Source organism: Zea mays, chromosome 7 (assembly GCF_902167145.1).
Source record: "Zea mays cultivar B73 chromosome 7, Zm-B73-REFERENCE-NAM-5.0, whole genome shotgun sequence".
NCBI classification, from domain to species: domain Eukaryota; kingdom Viridiplantae; phylum Streptophyta; class Magnoliopsida; order Poales; family Poaceae; genus Zea; species Zea mays.
The window spans coordinates 80,617,191-80,643,592 of record NC_050102.1 but is presented as its reverse complement, the minus strand read 5'-3'; the positions used below and the strand labels follow the sequence as shown (position 1 = coordinate 80,643,592).

General features: G+C 46.7%; 1 protein-coding gene across 3 annotated transcripts in view; it reads right to left on the bottom strand.

The window, feature by feature from the left end:
* Positions 1 to 2,154: 2,154 nt before the first annotated feature.
* LOC103632498 (protein ENHANCED DOWNY MILDEW 2) overlaps positions 2,155 to 26,402 on the bottom strand; it is a 43,184-nt gene continuing 18,936 nt past the window's right edge. Inside the window, exons 13-19 of one of the 3 annotated variants that reach the window (XM_008654289.2) lie at positions 17,048 to 17,140; positions 7,795 to 7,836; positions 5,518 to 5,628; positions 4,417 to 4,488; positions 4,221 to 4,339; positions 4,054 to 4,117; positions 2,155 to 3,968 (exon numbers count right to left, since the gene is read on the bottom strand). In XM_008654289.2, coding sequence (XP_008652511.1) covers positions 2,523 to 3,968; positions 4,054 to 4,117; positions 4,221 to 4,339; positions 4,417 to 4,488; positions 5,518 to 5,628; positions 7,795 to 7,836; positions 17,048 to 17,140 — 1,947 coding nt within the window. In that variant the 3' untranslated portion in view covers positions 2,155 to 2,522. The remainder of the gene's footprint in view (positions 3,969 to 4,053; positions 4,118 to 4,220; positions 4,340 to 4,416; positions 4,489 to 5,517; positions 5,629 to 7,794; positions 7,837 to 17,047; positions 17,141 to 26,402) is intronic. The other 2 variants (XM_008654290.3, XM_008654291.3) reach the window with 2 other exon arrangements.

Genomic DNA, 26,402 nt, shown 5'->3' with positions numbered 1-26,402 from the left:
ACTATTGCAACATTACGTACATGGTGTTTCCTTTATCTCACGATATTTGGTCTGGCTCTAAGCTAACCTGTCTTTCTCGATATTGTGAATTGGAATCCTTTCATTTGTTAACACTTAACCCTAGCACGACCATGCATTTCTTGATCCAATCACTCGAGGGGCCAGAGATATCTCTCTCAAGATGAGAGGGACAAATTCCATCTTGACTGACCAAGCCTCAGTATGCTTCCTGACAAACCCAAAACTACCTTTATAACTACCTAGTTACGGAGTAGCGTTTGATAGTCCCTAAGTAAGTTAATTCACATTTTGAGAACATGCGACAATCTCAGGTCTAAGGACACAGTATACATGTTGCAAAAAGAGAACTATATTACAATATCACGTTGGGTCGATCCAGCCTCATGTCATACATGCGCCCGCATTATTAGATTAACATCTCCATACCTCGATAAAAATACGGGTATCATCCATGAGAGTTTACTTTCTCTACTTGCACCTTTCCTTCCGCATTTACATTAAGTACTTAAGTTTCCATCTATTCTTTCTAGTTATAATATTCATGATTGAAACATAGGCTTTACGGTAGAGATAACAACACTTAGACAAAACCTAGTTTGCACACTCTAGATTTTTTTTATTTGCATAGATTTTGTTCTAGTGATTTAATTATTTAGGTAGAAGTTTTTAGAAATCCTAATTCACCCCTCTTAGGCGTCATCGTTTCCTTCAACGCCACCGGGGTCACCGTCGCCGCTGCGCACGCCTCAGGGCCGCTGTCGTCGCTCGTGCCTCATGGAACGGCCGCCACCGAGCGAGTGGGGCGTCGTCGCTCGTGCGTCAGGATGGGGCGTCAAAAAATGAAGGGGCAATGAACCCTAGTGGTCTGGGACTCCTTTAATAGATGATAAGACCTAGTGTGGCTGAACCGGTCTGGCCTAGGCTTCTTCTAATTATTAAAGTCAGCCCGCCCGAGCCAGCCCAGACTGGCTGATGTGCCCACCCGTCCGCCCCATGCCACCTTGTGCAACCACCTGCCCCGAGCCAACCGACCCCGCGGAAGAGCCGAGCCAAGCCACCCCAGAAATGACTTAATGTTTATTGAATGATTTAATGCTGTCTAGAATGAAATATATCATTTGATGTAGGATTTACCAACCACCCCAGAAATGATTTGATGTAGGATTTACCAACCATCCTGAATATCTAGCTCTGTACAAAGGTGAAATATATCATTCGAGTAGTATAGCCATGAAACCTTCTTTTAAAGAAAAGTTCAATCGTGGTCACTTATCTATTCAAAATGCTAGAGATTATTTGGACTATAAAAATCAAATGATTTTTTATAAAATATTTAATTATGAAATGCTCACTAAAAAACATGAGCATTATAGTGGGGGTGTTCTTTATGCTAATTGTGATCGAGATTTTAGCTCTGTACCTACTATCTCACTCATAAAAAAGATTGTTGCGATCACTACGATATTTCGCAATTTCATTTGTGATTATTCTAGTGGTTGACTAAAGCAAATTTTATTACAACGAACGCATTTCATGATTATGTGGCAACATCCTTATCTTGCATCAAACTAGATATAATGATCATATAATATTTTTGTGATAAAAACTATGTTTGTAATTATTTATATTTGATAATTTATATTTACAAAAAATAATTATATGACTCTTTATCCATGATAAACATATAAACACCGAAACCAAAGATAAACATGACTTCTCACTTAAACAAAAAACACTAAGGGCTTGTTCGGTTAGGGGTGGATTGAGGGGGATTGGAGGGGATTAAATCCCCTTCTATACAAATTTAAATAGGAGGGGATTTAATCCCCTCCAATCCCCCTCAAACCCCTTCAAACCGAACAAGCCCTAAGGTGTCAATCGGTTGTTTAGGATTAGTGGATCGAAACGATTTCTAACCGGATTGCTTCTCTAATTTATATAAACTTGAAACGATTCCGGACGCAATCCAACGCAAACCAACAAGACCTAATTTAGAAAGTTACACTTCAATAAAAAAATACCGGCCTACCAGGTCCCAAATCGACCAAGCCGGTTCTGTCGGGCTCAGGTTAGCCTCTCATAGCAGGACGCGCAGAGGAACCGGCCTGATCGAGTTCTGCGGAGGGCAGCATCTTCTCACCCACTCGTCCTTTTTTCTCATCGACAGACCCAAACGTATAGTATTAAACTTTGGCACGGTACAACGGTTTTGGAATTGTATTCCTAATATACTAACATAGACCAAACATACTCTTGTAAATACGCTCATAAACAGAAATCCAGAGCAAACAATAGGATTGAAGCCTACACTTCTGTATTTGTAGGAATTGAAGTCTACACTTCTGTATTGGTAGACACAGGTGATGTCTTCGTCGAAGGCGCCAGGAAGAAACGACTAGTAGGATCCAAAAAGTTAGGCCGTAGATAGGTTGTAGGCTCCACCGGACTCAAGAAATCGGTTGCACTTTTGCTGGTCAAATCTGAGGACCAAGTTCCAGCGATCAGTGATGAGGCCACCCGCCACCGGAAGAGCCAGGTTGTCCGAACGGGTACTGCTCAGGCAAGGAGCTCCTCGATCTTGTTGTGTTCGTTCCATCGAGGGACGGCGCATACCTGTCAATAACTGAGCGCTGTGTTCCAGTCGGACCCGAAAGCCCATACGAATACCTGTCCATTACTGAGCCTCGTTGTGAACTTGCACCTGAGAGCCCAAAAGGGGGAACAGTTGGAGCTGGTTGGCTAACGCGAGCACCTGAAGATCCAAGGGAGTATCTTGCCGAGAGGTAATTATCAGCAACCGTTCCACCATGCAGTCTTGAATCTGTTGCTAGTGGGACCATACTAGCTTGTGGGTTACTGTCACCACCAATTTGTCCATATCTTGCACTGTATCCTGGCATAAGCACATCAGCATTAGCGTTTAAATCTTCTGAGCTCGGATGCCTGTAAAAGCTGCCATCTCCTTTAGACCACGGATCACTGTTTGGAGCAGTAATATACGGCTTGGTCACTTCTTCGATGCTGGAGCCCCTCATCCTTGAGCTATCATCAATGTGACTGAAGATAGGATCATTTTTCCTCTTAAATCCATCACAGTATTCCTCTTTGATTGCCAAATAACTGTCATGATTTGGAACCCTATTGAGCACAGAGTCACTAGGTTCTTCTGCCAAAAGGTGAGCATTCGTATCCAAGTGTTCAATTGGTCTCGTCAGGGAATAGCTCATGGGTTTGCTTCGAGCATTGCAACTGACTGGGGGTGAGATACTCATGTCAGAATCCCCTCCTCTAGACCTCATGTTTGGCATCCCTGCTGCAGTTTGCTCGTAGTTGTACTGCGCGCTCTTTTTTTCATTATGAGCAATCTTTTTGCTAGGAATAACTCTTGTTTCCTCATATGCAACTTCCACTTGCTTTTCAGGGGGGAGGCTCTCTGTGTGATCAGGTGTCCCCTTGCTGCTCCTGTTGTCATGTCTCCTCCTGTTGTATCTGCCAATCTTTCTATCTTTTCCAGAATGCGACATGACTTTGCTGGAAGCTTCAGGTTCTTTCTTCACTGGGAGGTTATCTGGTATATTAGCCTTTTTCACATGGTGTTCTATCTTCCCTAGAGTTCTCTTCTCTTCTTCAGATCTTGCTTGCTTCCTAGCAGAACCATCATCAAGTAGATTGGACATTCTGTCATTGAATGGAGTCTCTTTCCCTGATCTCGAGTTCAGTTTGTTTGTAGCATCAGATTGTTTCCTCACGGACAGGTCATCTGATAGATTACTCTCTTCAACATGGCAAGCTATCTTCCCCATACAAGTATGACCATGCTCTTCAGCCACTTGCATGTGCTTCTTTGTCCAACCAGGATGACTCCACAAATAGAGGGGTGGCGCAGATGCATTCCACCCTTCAACTATTTTATCATTAAGATCCACAGAACCAGGCAAATAGAAGGACTGCCAATTTCAAGAAAGGTATTAGGTCAAACAACTAGAGAAGAACAGACAAAAGAAATTCAATACAATGAATGTAAGTTATTACCTTGCCAGAAAGACACTCACTGTCCTCCCAAATCAAATCATAAGGTGTTCTCCTCTGATCTAACCTGGATATGAAGTGGATAAATGTAGAGGAAACACAATTTCCCAAAAGGAAACCTGAGAAGATGTTGACCAAAATACTCAGGACAACAGGAATATGTTACATACCTTTTAGTTTCTTTAGGGACAATTAGTACAATGAGCTTAGGCTTGAATGTCAATGCTTTGTCAATAAATTTGTTCGCAAGACTTGCTTTGACTCCAAAAGGAGGATTAAGACCCATAATCTACTCAATAAACAATTGAATGTTGTAATTATATAAGATAAACTAAATTGTCTCAATAAATAACAAATAGAACATACTAGTTGGGATCCATGAGGCAGCTCGTTTGGCTGCACAGTCATCCAATCCCTCTTTTCAAAGCAGAAGCGATTCTGCAACGCAGGAAGCACATACATATTACATGAAGTAATAACTCTGAAGAGAAAGTAATCATGACCAACTCCTAACCCTGAAATCTTCAAATGAAACTTTGAATGAATAGCATGATAATCTCTACTATATGAATAAGGAAGTGTGTTCATCTGCTCCGACGGTTTTCTTCTGCCTTCATCCGCCTAATAGTTCATCTTCATCTTTCACGTCGCTTAGTAGCTCTAGTGTTGGTGTGTAATGTGTGTGGTGTAATGGGGTTCTCTCCCCCTTTTGTTCTTGTCAGAACCCCGTTTAGGTTTCCCACATGGTATCGGAGCTAGGTTATTTTTTTCCCCACCCCAGCCGTCGGCTGCCCTCTCCCCTTCCTTCCACCACCAGCCGCCGACACCCCTCCCTCACAGCCGGCGAGATCCCACCGCTGCCGGACCCCAGCACCGGTCGCGCAGCTCCCCGCTTCCCCACCTTCCACGCAGTCTACAATGAGCTTCTCGAGGAGCTCACCATGAAGACTGAGACACCCGCTCCCACCCCGACCCTCTACAATGCGCCACCCGGTGGTCAGGCACCTTCATGGGAGAGGGAAGGTCAAAAGCCATCTCGATCTGAGGTAAGATTCCTCAGATCAATCTATTATTTGATGTTAAGGGCTCCTTTGGAACACATGATTATCAAAACACATGAATAGGAAAAACACAGGATTAGAATGTCCATGTGATTGGAATCCTACATGAATTTATAAGACATGAAAGTCACAAACATCTGTTTGGATAATGTGCAGGAAAACATAGGAATGCATGGCACATCTCATGTTTATTTTCCTCCAAAATTGCTACGGGAGATACCATTCCATAGGAATTTTAAGGAGTTGATAGGATTCAATCATTTGTTCCAAAGGCTCTCATAGGAAAACTTTCCATAGGAATCGAATCCTCTAAAATTCCTTTGCTTTTCCTCCATTCCAAAAGAGGCCTAAAAGGCCATGTGATAAAGAAAAATCGAACAAAGGACTCAATTGTCATCAATACTACCTGTGGTTGGATAAGATCATAATTCTTGAAATGGCACTTCTTCTGAACTTTGTCGAGTTTTTCTTTCATAAGACGGCTAAAATCATTTGCCCCACAGCAGAAATCTACTATCTGCAAGACCAATGGAGTTTAGCATGTTCATAAATTTATGTAACAAAACAACATTATAACCAATTTTACTTGTATAGATAAAGGAAAGGGCAACTTCAATATTTACAAACAAAGATGCCATGCTACAAAATATTGAACACAATAAAAGTCTTAGTCTTAGCCAATAACTTCATTAAGAACCTTCAGTTCCGACCCTGGTTCTCTTAGACTGGTTTCAACGCCTCCCGCGAGCAGCCCCTCTCCTTCATTTAGCGGACACAGTTTCATGCTATGCACCACAACGCTTCTCTCTACCGAGCACGCTATGCTGCAGTAACATTCTCTCACCCTGGATTGAGCGTGCCACTATATGTCCCGTCCCGGTCGCCGGTGACCGCCATATTCTCCCTCCCATTCGCGTGCGCGCTCAAAAAAGAAGTCTACCGCCGTATTCTTCGTCGAGTTTTCTATCAGCAAGATGTAATAGGCCGAAAACAGCAAGCTGTGCACAGTACTGTTCATTTCATATACGTAATGACCCATACAAATTTGAAATAGTAATAAACAATTAATAAGGATTCGTGTAATTACAAACGTAAACTTGTATATAGGTAGGTGAAAAAATGATAAAGGAAATTATATGAATGGTAGTTTAGTTCATTAATGGGAAATCTATATTTTAATAGTATAGTGGATTTTAGGAGGATGATATAGGGGGAACCACTGTACAGAGTACAAATATAGGAGGAGCTGACGTGGCACGTTAGTGGGATATAGAGGGTGCAATTTAGAGGGAACCGCTGAAAATAGTGTTACCAAAATCTGTTTTATATCATGTGCGAAAAGAAACCGATAAGCATAAGAAACAATCTAACACAGTTGATCTCTATATGAATTAGGTCATTTTGATTACAAACATTCATAAGCAGAAGACACACAAAACAGTGCATCAACAAATACATGCACTATAGCTCTCACCACTCACTAGGGCTTGGGCACACTCAGGGTCTGTTTGGTTGGGTTGTGGCTCTGAAAAAAGCTGTTGTGGGCTGTGAGCTGTTAAAAGCTAAAAATCATTTGGTGGAAACCACTAAAAGCCGCTAAAAGTTCTTCGATTTATATTTTCACAGTTTCATCCGAAAGCCACTAAAAGCAGGTCCAGAGGTGCTTTCAGTTTTGCACTGTGAGAAAGTCATCTTTTAAAAAAAGTTGCTTCCTGGTTCCAACCCTTTGGTTTGGCTTTTGACTATTACAGGGCAAAAGTGAAAACCAAACCAAACACACCCTCAATGCTTACATGTCAACCCAGATCATCATTGTCCATTTCTCACCCTCTATGGAGGATAGATATCCCCCGGGTTACCATGACTCGGATATGTTCTATGGGCCGCCAAAAAGGCCCTCGGTGGGCTAGGAGCGCAGCCTTCAGAGGACATTAGTCAGGCGTAACTAGAGGCGGGCGAGGTAGGCGGATGCGTGGGCGCGAAGACTCCTGGGACGCATTTCGCTGAAGACTCGCCGACCTCTAGAAAAATCGGCACGACTCTCGTAGATGAGGTGCAACTCCTCTTCTATCGAGAATAAGGCAGAGGGAGAGCCCCTACGAAAACAAGGACATCACTCAGTAGGCATAGCCATCTTCAACCTCCACCGAGCAATACACCTCCAAAAACTCATAGGATAGGGTATTACGCGTTTGAGCGGCTGGCCCGAACCTGTACAATCCTCTGTGTTCCGTCGTGCCCTGCACGAACCATTAAGCTTCAATCGACTTCGCCACCCTCCCAAAAGCACTACGTGGGATACACCGTAGTGCGTCGTCGGTACCAAACACCGACACCCTCCCCAATCTCAGACATACCCATTTGCCCCAACCCACTAGATAGTGATCAAGCTAATCGGGAAGAATACCCTTGATAATCTTGACCCATTGGGTGCTAGTGGGTAATACTCGTATCCTACCCATTACTAATGGGTAAATAATTTGCTACCCATACCCTACCCATTTGATGTGGATGAAGATTTGCAGAGTGGGTATAAATATCCAATGATATGTATTAGTGCACAGGAGATTTAGAATTTTATTTTTCTCTTGATGGCTTATTATGAGCTTTAGAAACTGCTAAAACGTACTTTAGAGGATGGAAAGATCAATTGATGGTTGCTTATACCAGGAAAAAAACATACCATGTCACCAGTTTCCACATACCAGTGAAGTCTATCAACAATCTGTACAAAGAAAAGAGCACATTAACAACAATGATATGGAATTATATGAAGGGGATGGCAAAGCCAATCTTTAGTTGGCTAGCTAGTTGGCTAGCAACTAGTTGAAGACTTAGCTAAAAATTAGATCACCGATTAGCCATCCTGTCTGGATGCACTAGAGCTAATTTTTACCTAACACATGAGTCGGTTTTCATATCTTATTCTGAAACCTTGACATCATATTTTCCATGAGGATAGCACAGTAGCACTTATATTATATCAACAAAGTGCGCATGAATCAAGTTCAAGAGACACAAAGTGAATCCATATATTAAGATGTGTGTTTCAAGGACCTAACACAACCAATAATTATAACAAAGATTTATTTCCAATGGTTATGTGGGAAACCCTAACCCTAACTCAGGGTTGGGTGTTTGTATTAATAGAGCAAGTTAGATGGGCCTGGCCCATTACACAGGGGTGAGACTGTAATTACAAGGGGCTAACACCAAAACCCTAACGGGTACCCTTACACCCCCTCAGTCTCAACTCTATCATGCACATATGTTGAGACTTGATCAAAAGTCGGTGAATACACTCGACGGTAGCCCCTTGGTGAAGATGTCGGCGAACTGTAGTGTGGTGGGAACACTGAGAACACGAACGTCACCGGCAGCGACACGCTCGCGGACGAAATGCAGGTCGATCTCCACGTGCTCCGTGCACTGATGCTGCATGGGATTGGTGGAGAGACCTGATCGCGCTGACGTTGTCGCAGTAGACGAGGGTGACTCGCTGAAGGGGGCTATAGAGCTCTTGGTGTAGCCGGCGTAGCCAGGAGGCCTCTGCCACGCCATTGGCTACGACGTGGTACTCGGCGTCTGCGCTGGAACGGGAGATGAGGTTGGCGCCCAGGAACACGGCATAACCGAAAGTGGACCAGCGCGTGTCGGGACAGCCAACCCAGCTAGCGTCGGTGTAGACCACGAGCTCCGACGTCTGGGAGGGTTGGAGTAGAAGGTCGTAGTCGAGGGAGCCGCGGAGGTAGCACAGAATCCGCTTGAGAGCGGTGAGATGGGGCTCCTGCGGGGTGTGCATATGTAGTCACACCTGCTGGACGGCGTAGGCAATGTCGAGCCTAGATAAGGTCAGGTACTGAAGCGCGTCGGTTAGGCTCCCGTAGGACGTCGTGTCAACGACCAGGGGCCCGTGGAGCAGTGCTTGTAGTCGGACATGCCAGCCCGCTCCAGGATGTCAATGGTGTATGTGTCGGACTTTAGCCGAAGGGGAAAGGTCCAAAGAAAGACTAAGTACAGGGAACGTCTAGAGATCACAATTAACTAGATCAAAAGTCTGCTCAGCTTTAGAAGAAGTCGGAAATGGAAGACGAGTATGTCGGTCTAGCTAACAAGCATGTCAGAGGCCCTCAGAATGTCCTCTACTACATGAAATATCTAAACTACTTAAGAGCTTGATCATGATGTCGGGTCCTAGATGGCCGAGACAACGATGTCAAGTAGTGAACGAGGTGGTGGAGGAAGGTCGAAGCGTGTAGAGGGGCTCCGAGCTATCACAGCGGGCGAGTGGGTCCTGGTGGCCAGATCCTTCACAGAGAAACCAAAAGGGTCAAACTCAATGGAACAAGAATTGTCGATGGTGAACCGACGAACAGAAAGAAGGTTGTGAGTAATGTGAGGAACTACGAGAACATCGTTGAGATATAACGGTCCAGGGAGAACTAAAGCACCTACTGAGGTGACCAACAGAGTGCAACTGTTTTCAATGACGATCGAGGAGGGATGGGAGGGATGGGGGAGGAGCGGGATAACGTGGACATGCTAGAGGTGGTGTGGTAAGAAGCACCAGAGTCGACCACCCAGTCGGACGGGGGTGGTGTCATCGCCATGGTGCTAAAGGCGGTGGCTGGGTCCCACCCTCCAAGCCAGCGGGGACCAAGGTGTCAAGGTGGGGGTCCCCAGAGGCAGGAGCTGGGCCGGAGTCAGAGGCGGGAGTCGTCGGGGGCACGTCGTAGGGAGGCGTAGTAAGGAGGGCCAGCGCAGGAGGGCGGGAGGCACTCGGGGCCTGACCCGGTCTCATGACGATGGTCCCGATCCAAGGGTTGTAGAATGACATCCATGCCTAGACGCCACCCCGGCCAGAGGGACCACCCTGGGTGGAGCCGCTATTCCCACAGTCGCCCTTGTGGGAACGACGACCTCCGTAGGCGTTGGAAGCCGAACGAGGGGCCACAGGGGCGATGGGTGGCAACCCCAGTCGATGGAGGGCGAGGGGCCAAGCCCCCCGAGGGTGCCTGACCGCTGGTAGGAGCACTGTAGAGGGCCGACGCTGGAGCAGGGGCCTTAGTCTCCAAGGTGAGCTCCTCGAGGAGAAGCTCGTTATGGATGACGTAGAAGGTGGGGAAGGACACGGTCCTCTTGATGAGAGCCTTCATGTGGTCATAGCGGGGGCTGAGGCCACGTAGAAGGTTCAGCGTCAAGGTACGGTCGGTGATGGGCTCGCCGAGGTCACGGAGAGAGTCCGCAGGTCCTTCATTACATGGCAGTATTCTCTCACAGAGAGATACCCTAAGAGAACTGGTATAAATGGGCATCGAGGTGGAGCGCCCGAGCCTCCCGGTTCCCGAGGAACTAGGCCTCGAGAGCGAGCCACGCCAGTCGAGCAGTGTTCGCCTGGTCGCGAATGATGTCCTGTAGCTCAACGATGATGGTGTCGTGGAGCCACAAGAGGACCACGCTGTCCATTAGGTACCACGATTGAGACGACAGGGCATCAAGGTCGTCGAGGAAGTGGTCGGCGAGAGCGTACCGCCAAAGCGTGAGAACGACTTGACCCCACCAACGAGGGTAGTGTAACACCCCAGGTGTCGATTTCGTGTTATGCCGTGAGTTTTGTCCTAAGCTCGAATGCTCGGTGAAAATTTCTATTTCTCGATCGCGTCTCTTTGTTTATCAAGATTTTTCCATGAAAGTTCACTGAATTCAGAGTTATTCGATCTCGAGGAATGCCGGATTTGGAGCTCGTTAAAACTTTTGCCTCTTGAACGAGTTCAATTCGGACGTCAATCTCGTCTCGCAAATATCGCCTAAAACTCCTCCTATCCGAAGTCTCGGCAGTGGCTATCTGTGCTCGAATTCGCTTTCTCGATTTTGGTCTACATCCAAATATTTAATCTGATTCTGTACTCTCATACGGAATACTCTGTTGTGTCTGCCTCAAATTAATTCTTATCCGACTCAGCTTAATATCTTTGTGTCTAATCCAAATTCAAAAATCAAGATCGGCAATGATTTTTTAAATATCGTGACTCGCCTTTTCAATCGTAGGTCTGAAAGTCAGTCGATCTCAAGTCATTTTGATTTTCTTTTGTGCGCGAGGAATTATTTCCGAGTGACGCAAAAATCAAATTCCTAGTCTAGCTAATTCTTCGATCTTTCGTTCGACCGAACCCCAACTCGCTTTATTTCTTCGCACCCATCTTTTCCGCGAGGGTATTTTATTTCTTGACTGGTGATTAGTTCGCCTCGAAGGAATCTTTTGCTTCCCTTCTAAGCTACCTCTTGCTTCTTATCTAAGGAACCCCATTCCTTAGCTCCTAAGCAACCAGCCCTCCTCTTTAAAATATCCCACCATCCACCCCCTCTCCTTCCCTTCCCCCACACGCCACTTCTCTCTGTTCCAAAACACAGCAGCAGCCTCTCCTCATCCCCATGCCAACACAAGTCCAGGAGTAGCAGCCCTTTCTCCTCCCATGACGCTTCCTTCTCCCCATGGCTGCTATAGCCGGCGCCCAGCTCGCGCAGGAGATCGGCAGGCCGGACCTCACCCCTTCCTCCATCGACAGACATTCCCTTTGCCGCGCCAAGGTTCCAGCCCAGCGACGCCGAGTTCCTTGCAGTCTCGCCATGCTCAGCGCCATGCACGACCTCCTCCTTGTCTGTGTACGTGGTGCATGAGTCAAGGTAGAAGAACCCTCTCTCTATGACATGTGGGCCATGTGGCATTTTCAATGTGTACTCAAATCACAGATTTTGCGTTATGTTCTAAAATTCATATCTTGAGTTTGGTAGCTCCTAAAATCATGAAACTTGTTTTGTTAGCTTCCTTATAAAATGCTCTACCCATTGGATCTATAAGTTGACATGCTTTAATAGATAGTTTTGGTTGTGGAATTTTATTTAGAAAAGAGGTTTAGAAAATAAATGAACTTGCTTCTCTCCATAGTTTTAATTTTAAAAAAATCTGAAAATGGTGAGACTTGTTTCGTTAGTTAGATGTTGTCATACTCTAGCTATGAAAATATAAAACTCATATGTTGTTTACTGTTTTGTTGGTGTGTTAATTAAATAATGTTGAATGGGAAAAAGATGATTGATTTGCTTGTTATTTTTGGATCTGTAGCTCTAGTGCTCTAAATGGATTGAAATTTTTACAGTAGACCCTCTGTGTGATGCTCGATGACTGTTAAAATTTTCATGAATTGTGGTGCATGTATCACTGAGTTAGTGATTTAACTATTTTAATGCACATTAAGTAGTTTTAAATGATTTAAAAATAATATATAGATGTAAAAATGAAAAATGATGTTCCATTGTACTTGCATGATATTATAGTAGCTTAAGGAAACCTAATATGGTCATGCATTCACCGAAAATAATTAGTTTTAGATTTAACTTGCTCTCACATGCTTTATTGCATTAACAATTTATCATTTTTGTAGTAATTAATATATAAAACCTGAGAATGTAAAAATTGTACATTAGTCATGATTTGTTATTACCTATGCCTCATAAAAATCTCATTAGATAATTATAAGAAGAGTTAGTGAAAAATTAGAAGTAAACAAAGACATGCATATTTGTTGGAATGCCTGAATTGTACCTTAATACCAATTAGGGGTTTTATGTTTATGTCATAGTGATGTACAGTCAAGACTTAGTGCCACTTCTTTATTGCCTGCTTGTGATTTAAGTTAAGTAGGATTGCCCACGAACTGAATTTGCTGCTTGTGTGTTCTCAGAATGTGGTGATGATTTAGTAAAGCAAATTAAGTTTCTATAGAAAGGTTCTATATAAAAGTTGTAGTTAACTTATATGTCTAGCTTGTCCTGAAATTTCATGAGCTAAGAATTAATAGTTTAGAAGTTATGCTTTTCACAAGTCCAGCACCCGAATATGTCCAAATCATGTACAGATTTCGAAGGTTGCATTGTTTGCTTAAGTTAAGCATTGAATTAATTCTTGTTGATCATAAGAAAGTGTAGACAACTTTCTTATCTTGTTTGTGTTAAAATTTCATAACCATAGGCTCGATAGTTTCAGAGTTATGAATTTTACAAAATGATTGTTGTGTTCTGACCACTGTCTGGACAGATTTCGAAAATTCTATTGTTCGATTGATTAAAATTGGAACCACTTCTTGGTGATTATAAAAGTTACGTAGTATTTTTACTAAGCTTTTCAAAAAGTCTTGGATCATCCTTTTTGGTGATCTAAAGATCAAGTTATAGCTGATTGAAGTATGGAGCCTGAATCTGTCCAAACCTGGACAGCAAGGCCTTCCTTGTGTCTTTTACCCTTGATGCTTATTAAATCACCCTGAGATGTTTATAAATGTTTTGTAGATAATTTCATTACCTTTCTAGAAAGTCTAGGATCACTTGTTTTGGATGCCTAAGTCTCTAGTTATGGATTTTTTAAGTTACAAGTCTGAATCTGTCATTTTAGCACTATTTAACCTTGCTAAGTGTCTAATCACATTGAGATAACAATACAAAAGTTGTAGAGCATTTCTTAAACTTTTCAAAAAGTATTCGATCACTATTTTCGGATGAATATCTTGTAAGTTATGATTGAAACAAGTAATTGTTGTGCTGCTGTCCTAGACATGTTGGTTGTGATTGATTGCTCTACTAGTTGTGTTGTCTTGATTCGACTGCTTGCTTGTTTTGATCTTGATTGAACGAAGTAATAATGATAGTAACTAATATAATTGAGGATATATATATAAGTAACTAGTGCACGCCTCCCTAAGTAGTGAATTAAATTGTTGAAGTCTAGTAAGTGAATTAGCTTCAATCAACGTTAACTTAGCAAGATTCGTTATATTGACAAGAAACACAATTATTGATATGTTACCATTTCTAATACTTGCGCTGCTAATCTAATATTACTAAATAACCAACCTCATTAGACTAGTATAATAAGCAGTGTGATTAGGCTATCACTTCCTGTGTGTTTTCTTGGGTGTGTGTGCTTGCATTCGGAAATTGTGAATAATGGTAGAACCCGATTAAGTGATTATTCCCAGTTAAACTAAGTTTGTCCGTATGACGTTTAGAAGTCGCAGTGAATGTAGGTGTGCTTAAGTAGTTTAATAATAGAGTAACTAACAAATGATTAAAGTGAATGTGGTAAATACTTGTACGTGTGATGTCGTGTTTGTGTTGGTTAAGTATAGGTAGGAATCATCGTCCTTCCAGTGGTGTTGATGTTGTGCGCTCGATGACGTGTAGATAGCTAATGCTAGTGTGTGGTTGTTTACGGTGTCTTACGATTTAATGTTTAGTTCGCTATTGTGTGCCTTGGGGTGTCTTGTGCTATTTTCCATCTTGTTCATACATATGCATCTTGCATCTCATTTAGGACCGAGAGATGTTGATCGTGCGAAGTGAAGTGGTGCTAACCACAAGATGAAGTCGATGGACAACCCGAAGGACGGACGAAACAAAGGCCAAGATAGAAGATGCTCGCCAAGCGAGTGTCATCTAGCGAACACTAACTAGTGTTGGATTTTAGGCAAGCACCGGTTTTATGCATAACCGTTATATATGCTATTTTATTGCAATTATTGTTTGTAGGTTTGTATTGTGCACCTAAGTGTAGTAATTGCTTGAACCCTAGTTGCATGAACTCAGGATTCCTTTTGAGATGGATACTAGTATGCTAGGTCGGGTAGCTGCTATGCTAATTAAGGATCTTGGTAGAAGTCCAGTGATTTTTCTAACACTCGCGCGAGGTCAAGAATTGGTTCAATCCATTTTTGATAACGGAATTATGAAGGTCTGTGGACACTGATCCATGGGGATGCGTTGTCTACGAGACGAAACTGGAATAAGGATTAATGTGTGGTACCGTGTGTCAAACGTTTGAACGTACTAAACACATGCCGAGAAATATGGTAATCGGTAAGCCTAGTACCTGATTGAACCTTTCGACAGACTTTATCCTTCATTGGTCCTGAGACGAAGTCTCCCATTCTAGATATGGTGGGTACAAGTGCGGTCATTGCACGGCGGTGGCCGGGGTCAGTGGAGCATTGTATGCCAAGGTCGTGAGCCCTGCTCTGTTGCCAGGGAATTGACAGAGACGATTGACGTGTGTGGGGACAGAGTGCCCCTATTTGTCTTGTGTTTAGGTTTACCTTGCAAGGTTAAAACTCAATTCGAATCGTCTGCTTCCGTAGCTAATGAGACTGCTTGATCCATGCTGCTACATCGAGTAAGAAGTGAAATGAGATTTCTTGAGATAAAGTGTTGATTGCATTAATTGTTTGTTACCATGCGTGCTTAGAAGGAAGCAAACTTAGTTGAAGAATACCATAGAACTTGAAAAGGTAAAATTTTGTTAAGACTCAACTAGTGCTTTTGGTTAACCAAACCCATCAGCCAAACGGCTTCATGGTCTAGAGGTAGAGTAGTTTTCTCGCACCGGGTAAGTCTAGCTGAGTATTAATAAACTCAACCTTGCTTGTGGTATAATTTTTTACATGTACTCTTTGGATGGTTGGTTGATGGTGTGACTTGGGCACTTGGCCTTCATCCCTGCCACCAGGATAGACGGTCGAGTGGGTTGGTGCCTCTGCAGGAGAGGACCATAAGAAGTAGTGTGGCCAGGCTTCGCCATGTTACTCGGTTTTCATCGTTAGTTATTTCCGCGGCATTAAAAATTATGGTTATTGTTTCTGAAACTCCGATAATGTAATCACTACTGATACTTCCTTAATTTATGGTATTATGCTTTATTGTATTTCTCTATGACTCACCTTTGAGTGAGCAAGTGGTATTCGATCCTTGGTAAGTGGCTTTATTGGACTAGATCCGAGGAATTGTCAGTTTATTCCGATTTAAGTGCGTCGTTGCCTCTAAGGCGAGACTTCGGCAATTAAGCTGGAATAATCTTGGCGGTTCCGCCACAGGTAGTGAGAGGACATCGGGTCTAACACAACGGACACGAGGGACCGAATGTTGGGCAACCCGGTGGCCTGAGCGTGGAGGGCGGCAATGTTGGCGTCGAGTCTGGAGGCGTGGGGAGCCTCGGGTGCGACCGGGGGGCGACCGAGGAGGCGCTACGCGGTGGCCATCTGTGCGATCAATGTGGCGTCCATGGCACGTTCTTGCTCCAAGGCGAGAGTAGCGATGCGCTCGTGCTCCCAGGAGGAGACGACGACCGCCTGGATGGTGGTGATAGCCACAACCAACGCTGAGGGAGCCGGGGGAAGAGCCGACGAGGAAGGTACGACGTTGGCCCATGTGGGTGAGGCGAGGGCGGGGAAGCCCAGCGGGGAACCTCGTCATGGCTTTTATGCCGTGAAGGTCGTAAGAGAGGCGCCGGGGAGGGGCCCTAGGCCGGCGTTGTAGGGGGGGGCCTTCCGACAGCGAGCTCGTTGCGGGTTGACGAGAGGTGGCCGGTGAGGTGTTGTCAGGTGTTGTGGCCGCTCCAGAGAAGCTCGGAGGGGGAGCCCATGCCGAGAGCGGCGGCGTGCAAGGCGGCTAGGGAGGATGCAAGGTTGGCGACGACGTGGGAAGGCGTCGTGTCGAGGGCCGACCCGGGGTGGGCAGCGGAGACTGGCTTGGGGCTGGCGATGGCTGGTGGTGGGGAGAGAGGGGAGAGAGGGGAGAGAGAAGTGGAAAATGAAACCTAGCTCTATATCATGGGGGAAACCCTAACTCAGGGTTGAGTGTTTGTATTAATAGACCAAGTTAGATGGACCTAGCCCATTACACAGGGGTAAGACTGTAATTACAAGGGGCTAACCCCAAAACTCTAACGGGTACTCTAACAGGTTAAGCAAATTGAAAGCATGTCGTATGTGGTGATATATCAAAACAGTTGCAGAAAAAATACAGTTTAAAAAGGTGATTTGATAACATTTTTCACATGCAACCCCCTATCACACATGCTACCTCAACATAATAGGTGGATTTAAACATACCTCAACAAGTTTCTCCACCTTTGTAAAATGTCTACCAAAGGAACTGTACCTTGTGCCATGAATAAAAGGTGATATATACACTCTGAGTTTACTCTGGCAGGAGGAAGAAAAATATGAGTTAGTAATTTGGTTGAGTACTAGTCCATTCATTCCAAAGCATGTTAAGGTATAATGCTTTTGCTATGCACCTAGATATACAATATGTCTAGATATATAGAGAAAAAAAAAGAACGACTTATAATTTGAAATGGAGCAGCTAATTAGGCAGATGGCGGTTGAGCAAGCTACGGCTGTGACTGTCCCTTCGGTGACTCCGGCCGTAGCAGCTCCCGTCTCCAAGTAGTTTTCCTGATCTAGATAAAGGTCCGGCTGCTTCTGCAATCATGAGCATGGGTAGCGGTGTGTTGATTGATTAGAATCTTCAAGTGATTCAAGCTGAAGGGCAAAAGATGGCCTTATCATCAAAAAGGGAAGCTTTCCTCAATTTGATGGCCCGCCAACCGAACAGGCTTCTCTCAGTCCCCTTGTAATCAAGAACAGGGCCAACCAAAACTTGAAGGGTACCAATCTGCAGTGCAGCCGCAGGATTGCTGTAGTTGGTATTGAATTCATGGGTGTTGACCTTGCAACACACTCTACCAAGAAAGTTTTGAAGATATTAAAGGCCTTGATCAGAGAGCTCTGAACGATTATGCCAAGTTGTTCAAGCACTCTGTCGGAATCTCACATTGAGGCCCTACCAGCCTTATTTGGATGGACACTCCCTGTAGAGCTTATGGGTGCCAATCCGGTTGAGGCCATGTGTGCTTTAATTTCTAGTGGTTCATGGTCGCTGAATTGTGCTTTAATGGATCAAAAACGCCTTCCTATATGGAATGTGAGGGGTTTGAATTCCTCTGCTCACCATGATTCAGTTCGCTCTATGGTTGATTCTTCTCGTATGGATGTTGTGTCTCTCCAGGAGATGGAGATGGCTGGTATTACTAGGAGGGTCCTCGTTGCGTTGGGGTCAGATTTTGTGGATTTTGTGGACTTACCTGCTATAGGAGTTAGTGGAGGAATCTTGGTAGCTTGGCGATGCTCTATAGGAAGTATTGGCGGTCGACATATTGGCGTTAACAGTATTTCTGTGCAGTTTTGCTCTGATCTTGGATGATCTTGGTGGCTTACTTGTGTGTATTGGCCTCAAGGAAACGAGGAAAAAATCCAGTTTTTGCAAGAGCTTAGAGATCTCAGAACAGCCCGTCAAGGGCCATGGATAATAACTAGGGATTTCAACCTTGTTTATAAAGCTTGAGACAAAAATAACACCATCATAAACCGGGCCATGATGGATCGTTTCAGGAACTTAACCAATGATCTTGCCTTAAATGATTTACCTCTGTTTGGTCGAAAGTTTACTTGGTCTAACCAGCAGAACTCACCAACCTTGGTTAAGCTCAACAGAGTTCTATACACTGTGGACTGGGAGGATATGTTACCTAACGCTCAACTCCACAGTACAGACTCAAATTATTCAGATGATTGCCCCCTTCTGTTGGGCCTGAAAGAAAATAAGTCTGGCAGGCGCAGATTTCATTTTGAGACCTTCTAGCCAAAAGATGAGGGGCTTCATGAAGCAGTCCAATCTGCATGGGGTTCAGTCCCGACTAACGTTTGCCCTTTTTTGACTCTCGATAAAAAACTGAAAGCAGTGGCGAAGGGATTGTGGGCCTGGAGTGATATGAGAGTGTGGCACATTTCTTCCAAATTGGCTTTAGCTCGGGAGGTTTTACATCAGTTGGAGATTGCTCAAGATGGGCAAACTCTATCACCAGCAGAGCTCTGGTTGATGAATAGTCTCAAGAAGCACTCCCTAGCATTGACTTCCCTTAATAGGACCATTGCTAGGTCGAGATCAAGAATAGGTTGGCTCCGGGAGGGAGATGCCAACACCAAGCTTTTCCATATGCATGCTCGATCTAGAAAGAAAAAGAATTTTATTACCAAGTTAGTATCTAACGGTGAAGTTCATACCAGCCTTGAGGATAAGACAGGCATGGTCGATGAGTACTATGATTATTTGTTGGGGCAATGCAGCGACAGAGAGTTCACAATCAACCTCGAGCAGTTGGATATCCCTAGCTTTGACCTGGCAGCCTTGGATGGCTCCTTTTTTGTAGAAGTTTGGAACACTATCAAACAACTTCCTTCAAACAAGGCCCTGGGGCCAGATGACTTCACCGGAAGATTTTATAAATCATGTTGGGATATTATAAAAATGGATGTCATAGCAGCAATTTCGACAGTGGGGAGTAGAAGGTTCATGAATTTTCAGGTGCTTAATACTGCTCTCATTCCGAAGAAAGAGGGAGCTGCTCCAGTAAAGGATTTTAGGCCCATTAGTCCTGTGCATAGCTTCGCCAAGTTGATTACCAAGCTTCTAGCCAATCAGCTGGCGAGTAGATTGCATGAGATGGTCTCTCCTTATCAAAGTGCTTTCATAAAAGGCAGATTTATTCAGGACAATTATATGCTAGTACAACAAACTGCACGCTTCCTCCATCAACAAAAACAACCTCGTCTTCTCCTCAAGCTTGACATTAATAAGGCCTTTGACTCGGTCTCATGGCCCTTCCTCCTAGAAGTCATGCAACACATGGATTTCAGGCCAATTTGGAGAGATATAATCAGCGGAATGTTATGGACTTCCTCAACTCAGGTACTGCTGAATGGATTTCTGGGCCAACACATTTTTCATCGGCAGGGCCGTCAATGTGACCTGCTTTCTCCGATGCTTTTTATTTTGGGCATGGATGTTCTTGGATATTTTGTTCACCAAGGCCGAACAGGAAGGGTTGTTTTAGCCGCTAGCTACACGGGTTTTACAGCATCGTTTCTCTTTATGCCGATGATGTGGTTGTTTTCTCTGGCCGAATGATAGGGATATAAATGATGCTCTGGACATCCTAAATCTCTTTGGGGAAGCATCCGTTCTGTGTACCAACGCTCATAAGAGTAATGTGTACCTCATAAGATGTGATGATCAAGACTTAGCCCTGCTGCATAACTTGTTGCACTGTGAGGTTCCAAAGTTTCCCTGTAAATATCTGGGACTACCTTTAGCCACCAAAAGGCTCACAAAGGATTAGGTTCAACCCATTATTCATAAGATAGCAAACCAACTATCAGGATGGAAGGCTGAATTGATGACTAAAGCTGGACAGGAAGTTCAAGTTCAGCATGTTCTTACAGGCATGGTTATCTATCTTGCTATGGCAGTGAACTTACCGGGATGGGCCTTCAAAGCTATTGACAAGATACGGCGGAGCTTCCTTTGGCGGGGCCGCAAATATGTGAAAGGGGGCACTGTCATGTGGCATGGGACAAAGTTTGTCTCCCACTTGAGCTAGGCGGCCTTGGTATATCAAGCCTAAGGGAGCTTTCATAGGCGCTCAGGATGAGGTGGTTGTGGCTAGCCAAAACAGAACCAGAACATCTTTGGGCTTCCTTGACTATCAAGGTTCCATCAAAAGTCAAGGAGTTCTTCTCAATGGCAATGCAGATTGTGGTCGGTGATGAAGCCTCTACCTTGTTTTGGACTGATCAGTGGTTGTTTGGTCATAGAACTGAGGACCTTGCTCCTCAGCTTTTTGCTATCATTCCTAAGCGGAGAGCTGACAAGCAATCGGTGTTGGAAGGTACTACCAATCAGACCTAGACTTCGGATATTAGGGGGCTTTGTCTGTTGGGGCCAACTCAGATCATCTTGTTTTTTGGGACTTGATTGGCTCTGTACAACTTAGGTCTGCCATGGATGATGTTCATTGCTTCCAACTGACTCCTAACGGAAAGTATTCTGCGAAGGTAGCCTATGATGGCTTCTTCCTTTCCTTGGCTCGATGGGTTTTGAGCCCTATGATCGAATATGGAAAACCTAGGCCCCTTCAAAGTGTAAATTCTTTTTGTGGCTGGTCGCACACCGTAGAGTTTGGACAGCGGATAGGCTGCAGAGGAGGGGATTGGATTATCCTGAAAGATGCCCCTTATGTGATCAAGATCAGAAAAACCTTGGATCATCTTTTAGTGGGTTGTGCCTTCACTAGAGATTTCTGGCACAGGATGCTCATTCAAGCTAATCTTCAGTTCATGGCCCCTCAAGTAGACTGTTGAAGTTTTATGGAGTGGTGCTCCAAGGTCTTGCATGTGACGGTCTCAACTTTCTCATTATTCTTGGGGTATGGATCTCGTGGAAGCATAGGGACGACTGCGTCTTTGACAGACGAAGGCCCGGCATTGATAGCATCTTCATGAGAGCAAAAGAGGAGATGCAGCTTTGGGAGATGGCTCAAGCTAAGAGCATGTCTCTCCTTATGGCTTCGACTCGAGGGTTGTACGGTCTCCTTAGTAGCGATGTGGTCGCCATTAATTGTTTAAGTCGAATGACCCCCTTTTGTATTCTTGTTTTTTGCCACCGTAAGGTGGTATTATCTTGTAACGATCCACTTGGACCTTAACCACTTTCTTCTCAATATAATGATGTGCAGCTCTCCTGCGCTTCCGAGAAAAAAAAATAGTGTGTAAGTGCTTATTACTGCAAACAACTTGAAGAGAAACACTACAATAACGACGAGAATTTGTGATCATAACATCTCATAAGTCCATTATTACAACCAATACTAAAAATCCCCATTCAACTATGTATCGGTTTAGGAACAAATATATTCATAATGTCATTTCCATCAAAATAGAATAAGACAAACTTGGAACTTGCACCACGTGCAATGTACTAACATTGGGGACAGTTAAGATATGCTTATCAGTACAACTTAATATTGGAAACCCCAACTCTAATTCAGGGTAGGCATGTGTATATATACTGATAGTGTATGGGCTGGGCCAATACCCAATTACACAAACACAGATACAATAATCCAACCCCCTTCCCTCCATAGTCACAACTCTAGCTTGTACAGATGTGAGACTGGATCGAAACTCCGAGAGCATCGTGGATGGTAGCCCCTTGGTGAAGATGTCGATGAATTGCAAAGTGGTCAGCAGGACGCGGACATCGCCGACGGTGACATGCTCGTGGACGAAGTGAAAGTCGATTTCCACATGCTTCATACGCTGGTGCTGCACGGGATTCGTGAAATGGTACACCGCGCTGACATTGTCAGAGTAAGACGAGTGTGGCACGCGCGCGGAGGCTGTGGAGCTCCTAGAGAAGCTGACGGAGCCATGACGCCTCAGCCACGTCGTTGGCCACAGCGCGATACTCGGCCTCATCGCTGGAGCGGGAGACGATGGGCTGCCGCTTCGAGAACCAGGAGATGAGGTTAGCGCACAGGAGCATGACGTAGCTAGAGGTGGACAGGCAAGTGTCGGGGCAGGCAGCCCAATCAGTGTGGATTAGATAACCAGCTCAAAAGTCGGAGAGTGCCGAAGAATGTCGTAGTCGAGGGTGTCGTGGAGGTAGAATCCGCTTGGCAACGGATCCAAAGTCCACTCTGGGGCGCTGACTGAAGCCCCAAAGGACCCAGCGAGCCTTGTACTGATCCAAAGTACCATCGGCCTTGTGCTTATGATGAAAGATCCACTTGTCGATGACCACGTTGGTGCCGGGGGGACACGGCACCAAGTCCCATGCCTGGTTGGCCAACAGAGTCACATACTCCATAGCACGACAGCAGTGCGGATCGATGGGCGTGATACGGACGAAAGAGGGGACAAGCGAGCGAGCCAGAGCAGTGGCGGTCGTAAGCACTGTTAGAGTTACTGTGGTTATGTATTGTAATGGGGTATTTGTGTAATGGGCTTAGCCCCAACAAATCTATTATAAATATATCACCCAACCTTCGTTAGGGTTAAGGTTGAGTCCCACCAATATGGTATCTAGCTAGGTTTAGTTTTTTTTTTCTTTTTTCTCTCCCACTTTCTCACATCCGTCAGCCGCTGGATCTCCATGTCGCCCGCCGCTAGCCCTCCCCCGCCGTCGTCGGCTACGCTTGCCGCCGGCGCCACTCCCCTGTCGGCCGCTATGCCATGTTGGGCCCATCCTAGGTGGATGTTGCGGCCCGCACGATAGATCCTACCCTCTCGCGTGGGGGCTTGGCACGCTCTCGCCACCAGATTACAGTCACTTTTCGACGATCACCACCTCTCAATGTCGCGCCCCTACCTACCTCACTGTCGCCTGTCAACATGCTTGGGAGCAGGAGCGCACGGCTGTCGACGCCCTCAAACGCCAGCTCGCCGCGCCCGTCCACTCGCTCAAGGGAGTCGCGGGCGCTGACTCCCACTCTGTGCACGTCATCAACGACGATGCCACCCTTCCCACCCTGACGTGCCAGTCATAGTCAGCCTCCATGCTCAAGCGGCAGGGCTCCCCAGCATATGGGCCCTTGTCTCTGTCGTCCTTGCCCCGGACTCGACCTAGTACACTTGCTGGCGTGATCAGGTCTTGTTGACACTTCACAGATACGGCCTCGACGACCACGTCCTCACTGACACGATCGTGTCGACGCAGGCCTGTGTCGGAAGGACAGCATGGTACTCTCCTAGATCCTCGACACTCTCACGGTCTAGACGTAGGACATCGTCCACAAGTGGAAGGGCACCGCTCGCCAGGCCTCGGTTGTTATCGAGGCTCAGTTCCTCGCAAACCACCAGATCCGAATTCTCCATCTAGACACCGCCTTTCGCCAGCTTGTCCAGAGGGACCTCTCCGTAACCGAATACTATCGGCGGATGAAGACCATGGCAGACACCCTCCGCAATCTCGGCTCCCTGGTCACAGATGAGACTATGGTTCTTAACCACCTGCGCGGGCTCAGTCCTCGATACTGAAGCGTGGCGGTGAGGCTCCAGTAGGCCATTGCGTCGACGACCGGTGGTCTGTCGTCCTCAGAGAGTTTTGTCTGAGTGTCGACAGGCGTGGAGCAGAGCTTGCAGTCGGACATGCCAACCCGCTTCAGGATGTCAAGTGCGTACTAGCGCTAATGGAGGAAGAGAGCCTGAGGTCGTCGCTCGTCGGTGATGCCAAGGAGTGGTGAAGAGGCCCCAGGTCCATCACAAACTCCCACTAAAGGGCGACTATCGTGCGCTGAAGAAAGTCGGTAGTGGATGTCGTGAGCACGATGTCGTCGACTTAGAGTAGAAGAAAGACAGTGTCGTCGCCGCATCGGTAGATGAACAGGGACGTGTTCGACTTGACCTCGACGAAGCCGAGGGAGGCCAAGTAGGAAGTGAATCGACTGTATCAGGCCCACGGCGCCTGCATGAGGCCATACAGGGAGCGGTTCAGCCGGCACACAAGATCCGAACGAGCAGAGTCGACGAAGTCGGTGGGCTAGCTGCTATAGACCATCTCTGTCAAAGTGTCGTGGAGGAAGGCATTCTTGACATCGAGCTGATGGACCGCCCAGTCTCGGGAAAGGGTGAGGGACAGGCTGGCCTTAACAGTGGCGAACTTGACGACGGGGCTTAAGGTCTCATCGTAGTCCACTCCGAGGCATGCTGGGTGAAACCCCAAATGACCCAACGAGCCTTGTAGCGGTCGAGTAAGCCATACGAGGTCAGCTTGTGACGGAATATCCACTTGCTAATAACCACGTTGGTGCTTGGTGGACGTGGCACAGGTCTCAGGTGTGGTTGGCCAGTAGGCCGCGTACTCCTCCATGGTGCGACGCCAGTGGGTATCGCTGAGGGCAGCGCGAACGGAGGAAACTAGTGAGGCGTCCAGAGGTGTGTCGACCGTCAGGACCAACCGCTCGACGGGGCGGATAACGTCCTCCGCCCGGCGAGTCGCCATCGGGTGAACGTGGTCGGGGTGACGGTGGATGGCTACCGGGTGGTACACCGGCGGCTCGGTGTGGGAACGAGCCGGCGGGGTAGCGGGGACCGAGGTAGCAGGCCGCTCGCGACGGTGGTAGACGAAGGTGGGGTCGACGAAGCGAGCCAGACGACAGGGCCGCACCGCTCGACGACGGAGCCGCGCATGGCGTGGGCGGGGTCGATGGAGCCACACATGGCGTAGGCGAAGGCGACGGGGCCGCGCATGGCGTAGGCCGAGTCGACGGGACCGCGCATGGCCCAGGTAGAGGCGCGAGTTAGGGTGCAGGGAGAGGCGCTAGGGGAGGCGTCTTAGTCAGGTGGGGCTCAACCGGGAGCGACCAAGGTGGGGGAGTAGGATCTGACTCAAGGAGGGAGTTGAGATCGATAGGTGGGGAGGAGCCAGCAAGGGGAAAACATCTTTGTCCAAGACAACATGACGAGAGATGAGAATGCGGTGGGAGAGGAGATCAAGGCAGCAGTACCCCTTGTGGTCAGGTGAGTAGCAAAGAAAAAGACAGCGAGTGGAGCAGGGAGATAGCTTGTGGACAGCGAAGAGAGGGGTGTTGGGATAGCAGGCACAGCCAAAAACACGAAGGTGGTCATAGGAGGGGGTTGTGCCATACAAAGCAAAGTGGGGAGTGGGGTGGCTCACCACCTTCGAGAGGAGGCGGTTGAGGAGATGGGTAGCGGTGTTCAGAGCCTCTACCCAGCTTGCCAGCGTATGAGCCCCAGTCGATGAAGGGCGAGGGGCCTGACCCCCCGAAGGCACCTGACCATCGGGAGGCGCGCTGTAGAGGGCCAGGGCAGGAGCGGGTGTCTTAGTCTCTATGGTGAGCTCCTCGAGGAGAAGCTCGTTGCGGGACGACGTGGAAGGTGGGGAAGGACACGGTCCTATTGATAAGAGCCTTTAGGTGGCCGTAGCGGGGGCTGAGACCACGCAGAAGGTTTAGCACCAAGGTACGATAGGTGACGGGCTCGCCGAGGTCACGGGGAGAGTCCTCCATGCCCTTCATCTAGCGTCAGTACTCGCTCACGGAGAGGTCCCCTGAGAGAACAGGTGGAACTGAGCGTCGAGGTGGTGCGGCCGAGCCTCTCGGTTCCCGAGTAACTACTCCTTAAGGGCTAGCCAAGCCTAGCGAGCGGTGACCTCCTGGTCGCGGACAATGTCTTGGAGCTCAACGGTGATGGTGACATTGGGCCATGAGAGGACCACGTTGTCCATCAGGTACCAAGACGGGGACAGTGGGGTGACAGGTTCATCGAGGACGTGGTCAGAGAGGGTGAACCGCTGGATCGTGAGTACCATCTAAGCGCGCTAGCGAGGGTAGTGGGAGGACGTGGGGTCCAGCATGATGGACATGAGGACCGAATGTTGTGAACCCCGACGGCCTGAGTAGGGAGGGTGGCGATGGTGTTGGTGTCGAGCCCGGAGGCATGGGGAGCCTCAGGGGCCACTGGGTGACGTAGCACCACGGTCGAGAAGAAGGCGCTTAGCAGGGAAGGCGCGCGCTGGCCGTGGCGGCGATGGCATAGAGGAGGA